Raw genomic sequence first — 18,708 nt, forward strand, 5'->3', positions numbered from 1 at the left:
AAATAATAGGGGGCAACTAAAGCGCGAAGGTATTTATGAGATGTTTGAGGCCGTAAATAAATAAAAAATCTCTATCTTATCTGCATCTTGAGATTTCGTCGTAGTATGTCAGCGAGATAATTTAGAATGGGTTTCTCATTTATATATAGCCAGAACCTGAAGACCTTAAGGAAAAACTACGAAAGAGAGAGAGAGAGGATGGAGGGGTAGACAGAGGCATGGCGGGAGAAAAGATCATCATCATCATCATCATATATATATAGAAAGAGAGAGAGAGAGAGGGGGGGGACCAGTCAAGCAGCACATCACGCTGTAATTCTTGGGCTGGGAAATCAACACTTAAAAGCCATAATTTTAAGGAGCGATAAGAATTTTTGAATAAAGGAAAATGGGTAGTGGTGGGTAGGTACCGCCAGCGAGTAGATAGGGCTCTTAACTATATTTGTATAAATGCATTGCCTGCCCATGGGACAATTCACAAGAGTTCTAAAGTTACATTCCAGGAGTGGGGACTTTGGGTAGACAGGTCTGTTAGTCACCATATGTATAGTAAGCAAGTGGTTTATTTAAACTGAATTCTTTTGACACAAAAGGCCTGGTTGGAAGCCCAGCCTTCCAAGTTCTTTTACAGGGTTTAGAAAAACTGAAGGACCACTGCAATAAGTGTGTGAATCTGAGAGGGGAATAAGTTGAATAAAATCATAATTAACTCCCTGTTTTCTGATATAATAACTCTGCCAACAATATTTCCAGAATTTTCAACTCTAATATGTACCTTGCATCAATCAGTACAACAATGACAACAACTGTATACTTGATTGTGACAATGGAATAAGCAGATGTGTTTCAAGAGGAAACAGCTTGGATTTTAACCCTACCAACATTATATTTATAATCTCTCTTTCTCTTTCTCTCTCACTCTCTCTCTCTCTCTCTCTCTCTCTCTCTCTCTCTCTCTCACACACACACACACACACACACACACACACACATTTAAATCAAAAGTTAGATTGAATCAGGTGATTTTTTTTCTTTCTCTGAGTTTGTTCTATTTGCTGTTTGCAAAATGCTGGGAATATATTGTTTCTTTAAACTCATTCACTTTTACACTTTTTTGGAGAATAATGTTGCTCAGTTGCATATTTTCTTGTCAGATGATATCGTATCATTTCTCCAATGAATGTTATTGACTAAGTTTGTAATGATTGATGGTGTTTGGTTGGAATATATACTTCTATATAGAGGTACCTCATTCGGTTTTCTTTAAAGGTAGTATGCTCAGCAATTAAGCTTAACATTAAGTTCAGGTAATTTACTATAGATAGGTTCATTTGCAAGGAAATTTGGGGGCTGAATTCTTTGAAGGTATTTGTGAGATGTCTGTAAAATTTTGCTAGTTCATATATGCCCATATTTTATGAGATGGCTAACCCATTGTCCCTATACTGAACCAATATTGGACAGGTTAAATATTTTACTTATTTTTCTATTATGTATAGCCCTTATGGAATTCATAGCCCATCTTGTACGTTTAGCCCTTCTACACTTCTTTATAAATCCCACGCTTACATCAAAGTTCATTGTTTTCTTTTTTTTTACATAGGAATCATCATGGAATAGAAGGGATTTTCTTGAACACTTCATTATGATCATTTGTTTTTCAGTGATTGCAATGAATTTCTTAGCAAAAGTCTAGTGCTTTTAAAAGTATGGGTTTTCTGATTGCTGGATAAAAGTCTATAATATTGAATTGCATGAACTTGCATGCTGTTGAACCAGTCTATGACAGCTCTTCCATTGTACTGTATTTTGATTGTATTAATCATGTCTTTTGTTGTATTCTGGAGTAAATATCTGTCAAGATTTGTTCGGTATACCTGATTCCCCTTTGGGATATTCGCTCTGAAGAATTTCATTTTAAAAGATGATCAATGGAACATTTTCTATGAATACAAATAACCTCCTTCAATAAAAAAAGTTTCAAACAAAAACAAAACAAGGCTTAAACAACTAATAGAAAGAAATATATTCAACACATTTCAACACATAATTAAACAAAATACTAAAATTTTATTACCCACAAACAACACCCAAAATAAGAACTACTCACTGCAATCAAAAAGCATTGAGAAAAGCACAAGTTCACATTTATGCAATGTTGCTAAATAAGAATGTTCAAAAAGAGCTGAATTTGTGAAGAATAGGAGCTAAAACAGTGCTAAAAATGAAAGATGAAAGCTAATAAAAGAGCTAAATGGGAAATCATGTTTTAACATCAACTTACAAAATATGAATATTATAAATACATTTATAAATATTTCCCAAATGTACATACATATTAAAATTGTGCTATGTTTGATTATTTATCCTTAAATGAAATTTTAACAAAATGAATCTAATTTTTTTATGTTATACATTTCAGTTTTTGTATTTTATGCAAATTATTTACAACTTTGATTGTACAATATGCACAATATACAAAACATGTTTTAATCTTTATATCATTTATAGAAATTAGGATATTGGTAATCTTTTCATTTTTGTAATTTTGAAATTTTTTTAACAGTGTAAATCCCAATATATATATACATACAGTAATATCCTATCTAGAAAATTAGATCAGAGAAAGAGCAATTGTATATTCATTGCCAAAGAAACTTTTTCTGGCATAAGTAAGAAACAAATCATGAGATGTTCCTTGCACTGTATTTTGATTTTGCAACTATATCCTCTCAATTTTTTTTTTATATAAAGTACTTCAATCGCCAATAAAACATGGCTTTATTTCCCAACTGCAAATATGAAGCACAACACTATTTGATAGTAAATATGTGCAAATTTTTCTTTTAAGTACACTACAGAAACAAAAAATTCTTCCATGCTCCAGTTTATATGGAGCATTATAGCTAATACCAGCAAATACAGGGAATGGGACAGCAAATGTGTGCTCTGCATTACTGGAAAACTAAATATCATAACATCAACAGTGAACAGTTTAAATATTAAGGAGGAAAACTTTCTCCCTTTGATGTAAGAAATCATACTTCGAAATTTCAAGCATGACCCACACACACACTCACCCACTTTGCACTCACCCCCACCCCCAACCTGGATAAGTTCTTCTCTGGGCATCAATTATATGAATTGTATGAATATTATGCATAAAAGTCATATGCCCTCATAAACTTAAGCTGAATTCCCTCATTACATATAATCATGACATCATATTATTTAACGAAAAAATACTTATGTACAAAGACTTATGAATTCACAACTCCATGGGCTTATAAATTCACAACCCCTTAGACCAAGTTTGACATAAAAATCTGTGAAACTCTACAATTATGTGCACATACTCAAGCACAAACAAAACACAATGCAAATGTGTGTGTGTGTGTATGTTAGTGTGTGAGTGTAGGCGGTCATCAAGGCTCAGTCCTCAATCCCCTCCTTTTCACCATGGTCAAACTGTCCAACCCATGCATCGAAGATGGACATTAAATGGTGCGGGGAGGAGTTGGTGGGGGGAGGAGTTGGTGCGGGAGGAGTTGGTGGGGGGGTTGGGGGTTGGGGGGGGAGTTGGGGGGGGAGGAGTTGGTGGGGGGGGGGGGGGGGGTTAGTGTGTGTGGGGTGTTGTTGTTGTTGTTAACAAAATTCATTAACAATATTCAAATAGTTGTACATACTTTTATTCAAGCAGATATTTCCCATTTTGCTATCTTTGAAGCAAATTCATGATCCCATCCTTCCTGAATTTGGAATCTTTCTGAGTCATGAAATGGTCTAATAGGTTTTTGCAGTTTTCTAAAGAATCTTAGTTCTTCCCATAAAGAAAACTCTGTAGGGACTGGAGTAGATAATTTGAAGATGTAAAGTCAGGTGAATATAGTGGGTGTGGTAGAACATCCTTGGCAAGCTGTACCAATTTATACCAGGCCTGCTAAGAAACGTGGGATCTAGCATTGTCCTAATGTATGACCAGATCTTTCTTGTTTGCTAATTCTAGATGGTTTCTACTGATTGTCTACTTTAATCAGTTTAACTGAGAACAACTAAGTCTGAACTTAGTGTCTGATTTCATGGAAGGAACTCATAATATAATACTCTTCCATTGCCTTAAAACACAGACCAACTTTTAGAAAGATTGAAGGTGTAGCCCATCCTGCTCAAAAGGTTTGTTTAAGGAATGAAACACCCATGTTTCTAGAGATGAATTATTCAAATCCCAAAGAATTCCTCTTAACACATGGCTATGATACTCCCCAACTACTTCTTCTTGTGATCAGAGATGCACATATTGTCAGCCACCAAGGGACATACTCAACTGATTATAGTCAAACAACTGATAAGCAAATCTGTGGTATTGAGCAGAATTTTTACTGTAGCCCATCTTTTATACCAAGACTAAGCAATGTACATGATAATATTTCCAATCAGTTAAGATCAAAAGCCATGAGAGCCACTGCTTATTGTTATTATTATTGCTGTTGTTGTTGTTGTTATTATTATCATTATTATTACTATTATTATTATTATTGTTGTTGTTGTTGTTGTTGTTGTTGTTGTTGTTATCGTTATTATTATTATTATTATTATTATTAATGTGTTTGGCATGAGTGAAAAAGTTCTTATTCAAAATCCCAACAACATTACCTGATTGGCAACAGTTCCTTACATGACAGAGGAAATCACCTCATGCCCAGTCCAGAAACTAGTAAGTAGACAACTTGCTCCAAAGTAACCATAACAACAATTGCACTTCTCCATCATCATGAGCTGAGAAGGAGAAAACAGCAGACAAATGGCAAGAATAAACATCTGTAAAAGTCACAAAGCAAGAAGACCCCTCTCCCCTCAATACAGATAGTCTAATCTCTATGCTTCACATAGAAAATGGACAACTGATTACCTGAATGATATATATAATGATCATGGAAGAATTATGTGCAGATATGCAAGGAAATGGGAAACTACTAGGTGGAGCATGCCAGAGACAGGTTACTCATATGAATAAGCTTTATTTCTAACTAAACGCTATACTTAAATCACAGCCAATACATAGGTCCTTTAATCATCTGCCTGACATCCAAACTATTCACAGAGCTTTTCAGATCACCAGATTCTCATTACATAAAAGATATGGGATAGAACTGTGAAGATGATAAGAGTAGTAGGGTATGATTCAACTTAACTAGTGGGTTCCCATCTGTAGGTAAATGGGAATCATGTTTAATAACATGTATACGAGGGTGTATCCAAAAGAAGCCAGAATTTTGTAATATTATTTTATTCACTTAGTTTTACATGTTTACACTTTTATCACCTTCAAAGTATTTTCAATTTGAAACAATGCATCAGTCTAGACATGTTTTCCATTGTTCAAAGCAATCCTGGAACTCTTGCAAACCGATGCCTTTTAATGCTTCCATCATCGTTTTCTTCACCTCTTCCACATCTGCAAAATGCTTTCCTTTAAGGACTTTTATATTTGGGAGGAACAGAAAAGTTGCAGGAGCAAGATCGGGTGTATAGGGAGGGTGGGTAAGCAACGTCCTGCCATTTTTGGCAAGAACTGTCTCACACTCAAGGCAGTGTGTGCAGGCACATTGTCATGATGAAACCACCACTCTCCACTTTGCCACAGGTTGGGGTGTTTTTGTCTCACTGTGTCTCACAAACACTTCAGAACTGCCAAATAAAATGTCTGTTTTACAGTTTGTCTAGGAAGAACAAATTCTGTATGGATAATTCCTTTTGCATCAATGAAACAAATCAGCATCATCTTGACATTGGACTTCACTTGACACACTTTTCTGGGGGCGTGGTGACATTGAATGCTTCCATTGATTTGATTGCTGCTTTGTTTCTGGGTCATAGCCATAGCACCAGCATTCATCAACAGTGATGACCTTTGCAAAAAGGTTCAGATCAACTTCCAACTGTTTTTTTCAGTTCATGATGTGCAGTGTGCTTATTTTTTAAAAGCCTCATACTTATTTTATTTGTCTCTTTTGCGGAACCGCTAAGTTATGAGGATATAAACACACCAGCACTGGTTGTCAAGTAGTGGTGATGGCGAGACAAACACGGACACAAAGACACACACACACACACACACACACACACACACACACACACATATATATATACAATGGGTTGACGGGCTTTTTTCAGTTTCCATCTACCAAATCCACTCACAAGGCTTCGGTCAGCTCGAGGTTTACCCAAAGTGCCATGCAGTCGGACTAAACCCCAAACAATATGGTTGGAAAGCAAGCTTCTTATTACACAGCCACACTTGTACCTATGCATAATCAACATCATCATCATCACTTTTTAATGTCCATCTTCTATACTGGCATAGGTCAAATAATTTGACAGAATCTGACAGGTTTTAGGTCTGCATTGTACTCCAATGTCTGATTGATTTATTCATATACAAGATCAATAAGACTTTAGAAAAATCTTACATTTGTCTGTATATGAATTATTTAAGGTCACTACTCTGTAAAGTCGTGGGTGTAATGAAAAAGTCTGAGGTAATATTTTATCAGACTTTCATCATAAGAATTTACAGAATAGTCTTGGCCTGACAAATGTAGAATTTTTTTCACAAACCCACTTTAAGTTTGCTTTTTACATGAACCTAATAGTAGCCTATATATCAATAACTAATTATAATTAGTTATACTCATTAATAAATAAATATTTCATTCTTCATCTAAACTGCGTTTTCTCAGTATTTGTTGACTTATATTATACAAACTTGTGTGTGTGTGTGTGTGTGTGTGTGTGTTTGTGTGTTTGTGTGTGTGTGTGTGTGTGTGTGTGTGTGTGTGTGTGTTTGTGTGTGTGTGTGTGTGTGTGTTTGTGTGTGTGTGTCTGTGTGTGTGTGTCTGTGTGTGTGTGTGTGTGTTTTTTAATTTGTTTATGGATATCACAACACCACCAGTTTAAAAACTGAAATTGTATTGAAACGGTTACCAAATTGAAATAATTACTAGAGTTTGTATGGTCAATTAAGCACTTCAAGGTGCTGCCCTTGGGTGGCTGTAGGTCAGTGACTGAAATTAGAAATTAGTAAAGGAGTGTGACTGCATAAGAAACTGACAAAAGTGACTCAGCCAAAGTTTAAAGTATTTTCCTCCTTTTTTTTTTAAATTACAGATGTGAATGAATGTTTGAAGTCAAATGGTGGCTGTCAGCAAAATTGTAACAACACAAATGGAAGCTACAAATGTTCTTGTTATCCTGAATTTAAACTTCTTGACAACAAGCAATGCATAGGTAAGTTCTCAACAAACTTTACCATTTATTTGAAAGGAATTACAAAAGCAGTCATTCAAATAGCGGACAAAAAGTATGACTCAAAAATTCTTAAAATAATACTTATTCATTGAGGCAGGATTTCGTTCAGAATTAAAACTGATTAAATTCACAGAAGCAACAGTTAGTTTTGTCTTGCTTTCAGAAATCTTACAGAAAGACCAGAATAACAACATTTGATTTATTCTATTCTATATTTTTGAGATGAGGAATTATGTACATTATTTTCAATGGATTGATAGGTGTCCTCATTTTGTTTGTTGTTATCACAATGCTTCAACTGATGTATTCTCCAGCCTTCATCAGGTGTTCTGGTGAAACACCTGATGAGTATGGGTTCAGGATATCCGTATGCCACAAGACGACCTTCACTGGACAATACCTCAACTTCAATTCCCACCATCCATACAGTATTAAGAGAGGGATTGCTCAGTGCCTAAAATATCAAGCAAAGACTATAAGTAGCAATACACACCAGGAAGAAATGATCAGGCTAAGAAACAATCTGCTATGCAACAACTACTCAAAGAACATACTATCCACTCCAATTAGGAAGAGGAGGGAGGATGAAACCCATAAACTGAGCACAGTCTGTCTACCCTGTGTCAAAAGCCTCTCAGAACAGATACAAAAGATATGTGGCCCATATGACATCAGGACAGTATTCAGAGGTAATACAACACTTCGCAAATATCTTCTCCAAGTAAAACCACCCATAGAAGAGAATATGACCAAAAAATGAATGTACTCTATCCCATGCAGTTGTGGTGGGTTATACAAAGGCGAAACATGCGTCCCCCTTAAATTAAGAGTAGAGGAACATTGTAAAGCTGTGACACGAGGGGATGTTGAAAAATCAGGTATAGCCAATCATGTGTGGAAAAAGAGAGACCACCTCCCACTGTGGGATGATGTTAAAATAATCGACAGAGAACACCACTGGAAAATACGAAAATTAAAAGAGGCAGCACATATGCTAGGACACAATAACCTCCTAAGCAGACCTAGTGCAGATACAAATGTAATATGGGAATTAGTATTAAGAAAAGATAAAATACTAGATTTATAAGCCTTAAAATTCACTCTATAATTGCCCATGGGCATATAGTGTAGTGGATAAGAGTGCGGGCTATTAATCCTCGAATTCTAAGTTCAGTCCCAGGCAGGGAAAAATAACATCAGCAACATACCTTAGGAATAAGAACAGTGTACCCCATTAGTCAAATAAAGGGCTGGGTTCGAAATTCCACCAGAACATTTGAGGAAGGCTGGAGAGCCGAAACGTGATAACAACAAATAAGATGAGAACACCTATCTGTCCATTGTAAATAATTTGATTTATTATTTAAAATTTGGAGACTTATACTAACTGAGATTCTCACGTGAATTTGAATAATTCAACCAAATAGCAACAATTCAAATAAAGTCTTGCAGGACTTAGGTTTCCTTTTATATTAGAAATATTTGTAACTGAGTTCAATTACTTTTTGACTCTGCAGAACATTCTTTTATTAGTTTTAGTCATTGGAGTGTAACTGCTGGGGTAATGTCTCTGCAGGTTTTAGTCAATTATATCAATCTCAGTACTATTTTATTGATTTCAGAAGAGACGAAAGGTAAGTTGTCCTTGGTATAAAAGGAGTTAATTTGAACAAAATTATCATGCTTTTCGTTTGCTACATCAGAATTATTCTCCCAATAGTAATATTATCATATACATCATCAATGTCCTCATCGCTTTTAGCATCATCACTGTTGTTATCATTATCATCACCAGCATCCTTTTTACAGCTGCTTCTTCCATGTTAGCATGAACTGAATGAGATCTGATGAAATTATGTTCTATGGCTAGATGCTCTTCCTGTCAGTGATACTAACCTGTTTTTTAGTGAAGTATTTTTAATCTGCTAGCGTTCGCATATAGATGTTTTCAATCTAGTTTGGATTATTTGCCATCAAACCTGATGGCAAAGAATCCAAACTAGATCAAAAACATCTATATTAAAACTGCCAAGCTACAGAATGTATGGCTTATGGGAGAAATAGCCATAATATCACCATCACCCACAAAAAAATTATTTAGGCACATGCACACATGCACATCATCATTATCATTTTAATTTTCACATATTCATGTTGTGAACTTCTTAAACATATGGCCATGCTTGTGTGTGAGTTGTTTGTTTTCTTTGTATACTTGTACTCTATTCCTAATCTGTTCTATAATTAAGTCACAGAACTAGATTATGTAATGTTTGTAATGTATAAAATATTAGAAACAATTTAGTTAATTATTTATGTGGCTTCTCAAGACATTCTTGTAAAGCCATGTTATTATTATTTTTTAGCCCCCAAGTCAGCCATGATCAACCAGAAACATTCCAGTTAATTATTAGATTATGAATGACTTAATAACAATTAGGTTATTAATGTTCTAATTAAGATTTGAATGTTAATAACCTGATTGTATGTATCAGTTATAAATTACTGCATTACATACTCTAATTATGTGACTTAGTTATGTGGCATCAGTTGTTGTTTGGTCTCAACTCAGCTGTGATCATTCATCCTATTTCTTTGGACTGCCACGTTAGTTTAGCAATAAATATTAATACCTAGTACTGCTGCTGTATCCTTTAGAGAGATTTAGAAATTATAATATTTCTATTTTTGAAAATCAGTGAGTGTATTTCACTGAATATATATAAATAAAACCTTCAAACAGATGGTCAACAGTGACCCCTGCTGGACTTGGCTGCTCCACATTGATAAGGGGCAACTATCCTGAAACCAGTCTGTGGATGCCAAGCCAGCAAGGGGAAGTTGATGACCTCCCCTGTTCGAAGGTTTGTAGACACAGGTTTATGCATCATATAGCTAGCTAGAAGTGATCGCCTGTTGGGGCTAATCAACAGCAGCATTCATCCTATTTCTCTGGACTGCCATGTTAGTTTGGCAATATATATAAATATATATCATCATTGTTTAACATCCGCTTTCCATGCTAGCATGGGTTGGATGATTTGACTGAGGACTGGTGAACCAGATGGCTACACCAGGCTCCAATCTGATTTGGCAGAGTTTCTACAGCTGGATGCCCTTCCTAATGCCAACCACTCCAAGAGTGTAGTAGGTGCTTTTACGTGCTACTGGCATGAAGGCCAGTCAGGCGGTACTGGCAATGGCCACGCTCAAAATGGTGTATTTTACGTGCCACCCGCACAAGAGCCAGTTCAGCGGTACTGTCAACGATCTCACTCGAAAGTCTTTACATGTGCCACTGGCACAAATGCCAGAAAGGCAATGCTGGGCACAGGTGCCATATATATATATATATATAGGCGTAGGAGTGGCTGTGTGGTAAGTAGCTTGCTTACCAACCACATGGTCCCGGGTTCAGTCCCACTGCGTGGCATCTTGGGCAAGTGCCTTCTACTATAGCCTCGGGCCGACCAATGCCTTGTGAGTGGATTTGGTAGACGGAAACTGAAAGAAGCCCGTCGTATATGTGTATATATATGTGTATGTGTGTGTGTTTGTATGTCTGTGTTTGTCCCCCCAACATCGCTTGACAACCGATGCTGGTGTGTTTATGTCCCCGTAACTTAGTGGTTCGGCAAAAGAGACCGATAGAATAAGTACTAGGCTTCCAAAGAATAAGTCCTGGGGTCGATTTCTTCGACTAAAGGCGGTGCTCCAGCATGGCCGCAGTAAAAGAGTAAAAGAGTAAAAGAGTATATAAAATTGAAGAAATTGAAGTCTAGAAGGAGTACGGTTGATTTTGCTGTGGCTCAAGATTACCAGTCTTTTCACATAAACACTGTACATAGCATTTGAATTCAAAACTTGATTGTGTAGATAGAGATGAAAACATTTCTATTGCCGGTCAGGATTCATGCTAGCCCCAAGGTAAAGTTTTGTTTTGATTTCTATCTATTGGAATATTTCCCCTGACAAAGCAAATGGGTCCCTTAAATGGTCCCTAACATCGAAATTGCAATTGGGAATTAACCAATTATTTTCAAGTTGTGGATTCTATTTGCCATGTCATCCGAAGACAGTTTTTATCGTGAGGAGAAATTATATGAGTGATATAATGTCTTTATAGCAGTCTTGACTGCTATTTTTAACATGGAAGGGTTTTTTAACCCTCTTAGTTATAATTGTGACTTGTTCGTAATTATAAACGTTTTTCTTCTTCATATTTTATGATAACATGTTTAGCCATTGATATATTCATAAATAATCTTAATTATTTATAATGTATCCTTCGTAATGTTTTTACATTACTCTCTATTTATGTGTGTGTGTATATATATATATATATATATATGTATGTATGTATCATCATCATCATCGTCGTTTAACATCCGCTTTCCATGCTAGCATGGGTTGGATGATTTGACTGAGGACTGGTGAAACCAGATGGCTACACCAGGCTCCAATCTGATTTGGCAGAGTTTCTACAGCTGGATGCCCTTCCTAACGCCAACCACTCAGAGAGTGTAGTGGGTGCTTTTACGTGTCACCTGCATGAAGACCAGTCAGGCGGTACTGGCAACGGCCACACTCAAGATGATGTATTTTAAGTGCCACCTGCACAAGAACCAGTCCAGGGGCAGTAGCAACGATCTCGCTCGAAAATCCTACAAAGGCCAGTCAGGCAGTACTGGCAACGGCTACGTGCAAAATGGTGTATTTTATGTGCCACCCGCACAAGAGCCAGTCAAGGGGCACTGGCAACGATCTCGCTCGAAAGTCCTTAGACATGCCACGGGCACAAGTGCCAGAAAGGCAACACTGGGCACAGGTGCCATCACATATATATATATACTAGCAGTATATCCCGGCACTGCTCGGGATTAAGCTAGGATTATTAAGTGATCAAGTGCTTTATTTCAAACCAAAATAAGTAACATCGACATCAGATTTGAGCGAAATCCGTTGAAATTGATTTGGCTGAAAATGGTTTGCTGGCAATTTGATTGGGAAATCCCATAAGGAATCAGTTTATTGGTTATTTCCACTCATTGACTGGGTTTTTTTAAAAGTTGCATTAGAGATCTGCATAGGAGAAGGTTGATCTGAAGGTTTGCATTGGGGATGTGGATTGGAGTAACTTAGGAAAACTTACCAACAGCCTTAACCAAAAAATAAGGGGCCTGTCCCTTCTAGGTTAACTCTAACCCTAACCCTAAACCCTAACCCTAAAACCGTAAGCCTAACACCAACCCTAATCCTAACCCTAACCCTAACACTAGCCTTAACCCTAATCCTAACCCTAAAACCCTAACCATAACACCCTAGTGGAAATCGTACGGGTGTTAATCTGAAAAATTACCAAACCCTTTTTGTGGTCAGAAAAACGGGTTGGGGGGGTTGACAAATTGTTACATTTTTATTTCATAGTTGTGAAATATAAACAAAACGCTTTCGCTCCCAAAGTAGTATATGTGCGTGTGTGTGAGAGTGAGAGGTGAGAGAAAGATGAACGATTTAAAACAAATAAATGATTTTAAATAAATATATTTGAATTGTTGTGTGAGAAAGTATATATAATCTCATTATAGAATATAGTGTCTTTCAAAAACATCGTATATTTTAAACTATATCTCATGTTTAAGAAAAAGAAATGCATTTTACATTTTACACTTACTCCGCCTCGCTTTTCCACTTTTTCGTTTTTTTTTTTTTTTTTTTTTTTTTTTTAGACGCTAGCAAAGTAAACTCTGTCTTGCTTAGAAAAATTTGCTTTGATTTCTGTCTGCCTTACCCACTTTTTCATTTTTTTTTTTTTTTTTTTGCTAGACGCTACCAAACACACTGTAACTCCCCCCTGTCACAAACACACTATTTCTTGCTTTCTCTCTCTCTCTCTCTCTCTCTCTCTCTCTCTCTCTCTCACTCTCTCTCTCTCTCCTTCATGCGCGTACGCACAGATTTGACTTCGCCATGTCAACGAACTTCAAAATTGGTAAAAGTTTATCGATTTTTACAGCTATACGCGGGTGCCTCTGAGAGACAAAGTTGACGAAAACGCAGGTAGGGTCATGAACAATGTCCTCCTAAAATTGGAGCGACATGCGTGCTAATTTGTGGACGTGCATAAACTACATTCACGTACACACACACACACACACACACACACACACACACACACACACACACACACACATCCTCTCTTTTATAGATATAGACTTGCAGTATAGCCCGGCACTGCTCGGGATTAAGCTAGGATTATTAAGTGATCAAGTGCTTTATTTCAAACCAAAATAAGTAACATCGACATCAGATTTGAGCGAAATCCGTTGAAATTGGTTTGGCTGAAAATGGTTTGCTGGCAATTTGATTGGGAAATCCCATAAGGAATCAGTTTATTGGTTATTTCCACTCATTGACTGGGTTTTTTTAAAGTTGCATTAGAGATCTGCATAGGAAAAGGTTGATCTGAAGGTTTGCATTGGGGATGTGAATTGGAGTAACTTAGGAAAACTTACCAACAGCCTTAACCAAAAAATAAGGGGCCTGTCCCTTCTAGGTTAACTCTAATCCTAAACCCTAATCCTAACCCTGACCCTAAAACCGTAACCCTAACACCAACCCTAATCCTAACCCTAACCCTAACATTAACCTTAACCCTAATCCTAACCCTAACCCTAAAACCCTAACCGTAACACCCTAGTGGAAATCGTTCGGGTGTTAATCTGAAAAATTACTAAACCCTTTTTGTGGTCAGAAAAACGGGTTGGAGGTGGGGATGACTGACATATTGTTACATTTTTGTTTCATAGTTGTTGTGAAATATAAACAAAACTCTTTCGCTCCCAAAGTAGTATATGTGCGTGTGTGTGAGAGTGAGAGGTGGGAGAAAGATGAACGATTTAAAACAAATAAATGATTTTAAATAAATATATTTGAATTGTTGTGTGAGAAAGTATATATAATCTCATTATAGAATATAGTGTCTTTCAAAAACATCGTATATTTTAAACTATAACTCATGTTTAAGAAAAAGAAATGCATTTTACATTTTACACTTACTCTGTCTTAGCTACATTTTCATTCCTAATATGCTTTCTGCCTTCCTTTCCACTTTTTCGTTCTTTTTTTTTTTTTTTTTTTTTTTTAGATGCTAGCAAATAAACTCTGTTTGCTTAGAAAAATTTGCTTTGATTTCTGTCTGCCTTACCCACTTTTTCATTTTTTTTTTTGGACGCTAGCAAACACTGTATTTCCTCCCTGTCACAAACACACTATTTCTTTCTTTCTGTCTCTCTTTCTGTCTGTCTGTCTGTCTGTCTGTCTCTCTCTCTCTCTGTCTCTCTCTCTTTCACACGCGTACGCACAGATTTGACTTCGCCATGTCAACAAACTTCAAAATTGGTAAAAGTTTATCGATTTTTACAGGTATACGCGGGTACCTCTGAGAGAGAAAGTTCACTAAAATGCACATAGGGTCATTCCGAATCTTCTCCTAAAATTGGAGCGACGTGCGTGCTAATTTGTGGACGTGCATAAACCACATTCACGTACACACACACACAAACATCCTCTCTTTTATAGATATTGATATGCACACACATGCATACACAAAAAATGAAACAGGGAGAGATTACTTTCTGACTTCAATTTCTTCAATTTTTCATTCACACACGAATGCCTAAACTAAAACTTGGAAGTATATAATAATACTATTGATAGTATTGAGTAATTCTGAAGGTGGACGAGCTTTATATTGTACTCTACCAAGTTCCTAACGGAATATAACATAACATATATATCATCATCATCATCGTTTAACGTCCGCTTTCCATGCTAGCATGGGTTGGACGATTTGACTGAGGACTGGTGAAATCAGATGGCTACACCAGGCTCCAATCTGATTTGGCAGAGTTTCTACAGTTGGATGCCCTTCCTAACGCCAACCACTTAGAGAGTGTAGGGGGTGCTTTTACGTGCCACCGGCACGAAGGCCAGTCAGGCAGTGCTGGCAACGGCCACGCTCAAAATGGTGTATTTTATGTGCCACTCGCACAAGAGCCAGTCCAGGGGCACTGGCAACGATCTCGCTCGAAGGTCCTTACACATGCCGCGGGCACAAGTGCCAGAAAGGCGATGCTGGGCACAGGTGCCATCACAATTTCGCTTTCGCTTTCTCGAATAAGTCTTCACAAGCTGAGTTTCGTGTCCAATGAAGGAGACGATGTTGGCATGTGTGCCAGTTGTCGAATTTAACTCGATTTCGATTTCACTTGCCTCAACAGGTCTTCGCAAGTGGAGTTTAGTGTCCAATGAAGGAAGGTAGGTACGCATAAGTGGACTGGCTGAGGCCTTAGATTTAGGTCTCACTTGGCTTGTCGGGTCTTCTCACGCGCAGCATATTTCCAATTGGCAGAGTTTCTACAGCTGGATGCCCTTCCTAACGCCAACCACTCAGAGAGTGAAGTGGGTTCTTTTACGTGCCACCGGCATGAAGGCCAGTCAGGCGGTACTGGCAACGGCCACGCTCAAAATGGTGCATTTTATGTGTCACCCGCACAAGAGCCAATCCAGGGGCACTGGCAACGATCTCGCTCAAAAGTCCTTACACATGCCACAGGCACAAGTGCCATAAAGTCGACACTGGGCACAGGTACCTTCACAATTTCGCTTTCGCTTGCTCCAATAAGTCTTCGCAAGCTGAGTTTCGTGTCCAATGAAGGAGACGACGTTGGCATGGGTACCAGTCGTCGAATTTAGTTCGACTTCGATTTCACTTGTTTCAACAGGTCTTCGCAAGTGGAGTTTAGTGTCCCATTTAACTCGATTTCGATTTCACTTGCCTCAACAGGTCTTCGCAATTGGAGTTTAGTGTCCCATTTAACTCGATTTCGATTTCACTTGCCTCAACAAGTATTCGCAAGTGGAGTTTAGTGTCCAATGAAGGAAGGCATGCATAAGTGGACTGGCTGAGGCCTTAGATTTAGGTCTCTCACTTGGCTTGCCGGGTCTTGTCACGCACAGCATATTTCCAAACGTCTCGGTCAGAAGTCATCACCTCGGTGAGGCCCAATGTTCGAAGGTCGTGCCTCACCACCTCATCCCAGGTTTTCCTGGGCCTACCTCTTCCACAGGTTCCCTCAACTGCTAGGGTGTGGCACTTTTTCACACAGCTATCCTCATCCATTCTCGCTTCATGACCATACCAGCGCAATCGTCTCTCTTGCACACCACAGCTGATGCTTCGTAAGTTCAACTTTTCTCTCAAGGTACTAATACTCTGTCTAGTATGCACACTGACATTACACATCCATCGGAGCATACTGGCTTCATTCCTTGCGAGCCTACACATGTCCTCAGCAGTCACAGCCCATGTTTCACTGCCATGAAGCATGGCTGTTCGTACACATGCGTCATACAGTCTGCCTTTTACTCTGAGTGAGAGGCCCCTTGTCACCAGCAGAGGTAAGAACTCTCTGAACTTTGCCCAGGCTATTCTTATTCTAGCAGCTACACTTTCAGCGCACCCTCCCCCACTACTAACTTGGTCACCTAGATAGCGGAAGCTATCAACTACCTCTAGTTTATATATATATATATATATATATATATATATATATATATATATATATATATATGCATATATATATATATATATATATATATATATATATATATATATATATATATATATATATATATATATATATATATATATGCATATATATATATATATATATATATATATATATATATATATATATATATATATATATATATATATATATATATATATGCATATATATATATATATATATATGTATATATATATATATATATATATATATATGTATATATATATATATATATATATATATGCATATATATATATATATATATATATATATATATATATATATATATATATATATATATATATATATATACGTCATACAGTCTGCCTTTTACTCTGAGTGACAAAGGGACTCTCACTCAGAGTAAAAGGCAGACTGTATGACGCATGCGTACGAACAACCATGCTACATGGCAGTGAAACATGGGCTGTAACTGCTGAGGACATACGTAAGCTCGCAAGGAATGAAGCCAGTATGCTCCGTTGGATGTGTAATGTCAATGTGAATACCCGTCAGAGTGTAAGTATCTTGAGAGAAAAGCTGAACATTAGAAGCATCAGTTGTGGCGTGCAAGAGAGACGATTGCGCTGGTATGGACATGTGGTGAGAATGGATGAGGATAGCTGCGTGAAAAAGTGCCACACCCTAACAGTTGAGGGAACCCGTGGAAGAGGTAGGTCCAGGAAGACCTGGGCTGAGGTGGTGAGGCAAGACCTTCGTACATTGGGCCTCACCGAGGCGATGACTACTGACCGAGACCTTTGGAAATGTGCTGTGCGTGAGAAGACCCGGCAAGCCAAGTAAGATCGTTGCCAGTGCCCCTGGACTGGTTCTTGTGCGGGTGGCACATGAGATGCACCATTTTGAGCGTGGCCGTTGCCAGTACCACCTGACTGGCTCCCGTAGGATTTTCGAGCGAGATCATTGCCAGTGCCCCTGGACTGGCTTGTGCGGGTGGCACATAAAAGACACCATTTCGAGCGTGGCCGTTTTCGTGCGGGTGACACGTAAAAGCACTCACTACACTCTCTGAGTGGTTGGCGTTAGGAAGGGCATCCAGCTGTAGAAACTCTGCCAAATCAGACTGGAGCCTGGTGTTGCCATCCGGTTTCACCAGTCCTCAGTCAAATCGTCCAAACCATGCTAGCATGGAAGGCGGACGTTAAACGATGATGATGATGATGATGATGATATATATATATATATATATATATATATATATTATTATTATTATTATTATTATTATTATTACAATACAATAATATTATTTTCCAGCAAAATAAAGCACCATGAAGGTACAATTATAAATAGGTAATAGTGGCACAACAAGGTAACGATTTTTGCTGGAAATAGCAATTGATAATCGTTCAACGCTAGGTAAAGCTTCACTGAATGTATAGAGGCAAAGATGTGTACAGGCACTGAATATAAAAAATTTTCGTCTTACTTCTAGGAAGAATGCCAGAGAAATTGACAACTTAGTACTCGAGTTGTGGACTTTTCAGAATACATTTGTTATTATAAAACTGTTTGATCCTCGTCAGCTAGGCCAACTGAAGATACTAAATTTAAAACATCCACTACATCAGTGCTTGTATACTCAGCCAATAGCGCAAGCCATAAACAGTACTGAAATCTGTGAAAAAGTTATATATAGTGCAGGTTGTGCCTAGCTGAGACGAGACCGAGTTTAAAGTGTACCCAGCACCTGGATATTTACCTGAATAGCAAGAGTGAAGTGTTTAATCATTACCCACATGAAAGGAAG

The 18,708-nt window shown here is 37.6% G+C and overlaps 1 protein-coding gene and 1 long non-coding RNA gene across 8 annotated transcripts in view; one reads left to right on the forward strand and one right to left on the reverse strand.

The window, feature by feature from the left end:
• The window catches only part of LOC106879572 (uncharacterized), a 650,101-nt gene that overhangs the window by 427,275 nt on the left and 204,118 nt on the right, over positions 1–18,708 (forward strand). For all 7 annotated transcript variants that reach the window (XR_016242266.1, XR_016242267.1, XR_016242268.1 and 4 more), the window contains exon 23: positions 7,168–7,287. Coding sequence is in view for 2 of the 7 variants with exons in the window: in XM_089353939.1 (XP_089210065.1) it covers positions 7,168–7,287 (120 nt within the window). In the remaining 5 variants the exon portion in view is untranslated. The remainder of the gene's footprint in view (positions 1–7,167; positions 7,288–18,708) is intronic.
• LOC149135132 (uncharacterized) overlaps positions 1–18,708 on the reverse strand; it is a 255,249-nt gene that overhangs the window by 99,593 nt on the left and 136,948 nt on the right. The window lies entirely within an intron of this gene.

The sequence above is a fragment of the Octopus bimaculoides genome, chromosome 6 (genome assembly GCF_046866305.1).
Source record: "Octopus bimaculoides isolate indiv1 chromosome 6, ASM4686630v1, whole genome shotgun sequence".
NCBI lineage: Eukaryota > Metazoa > Mollusca > Cephalopoda > Octopoda > Octopodidae > Octopus > Octopus bimaculoides.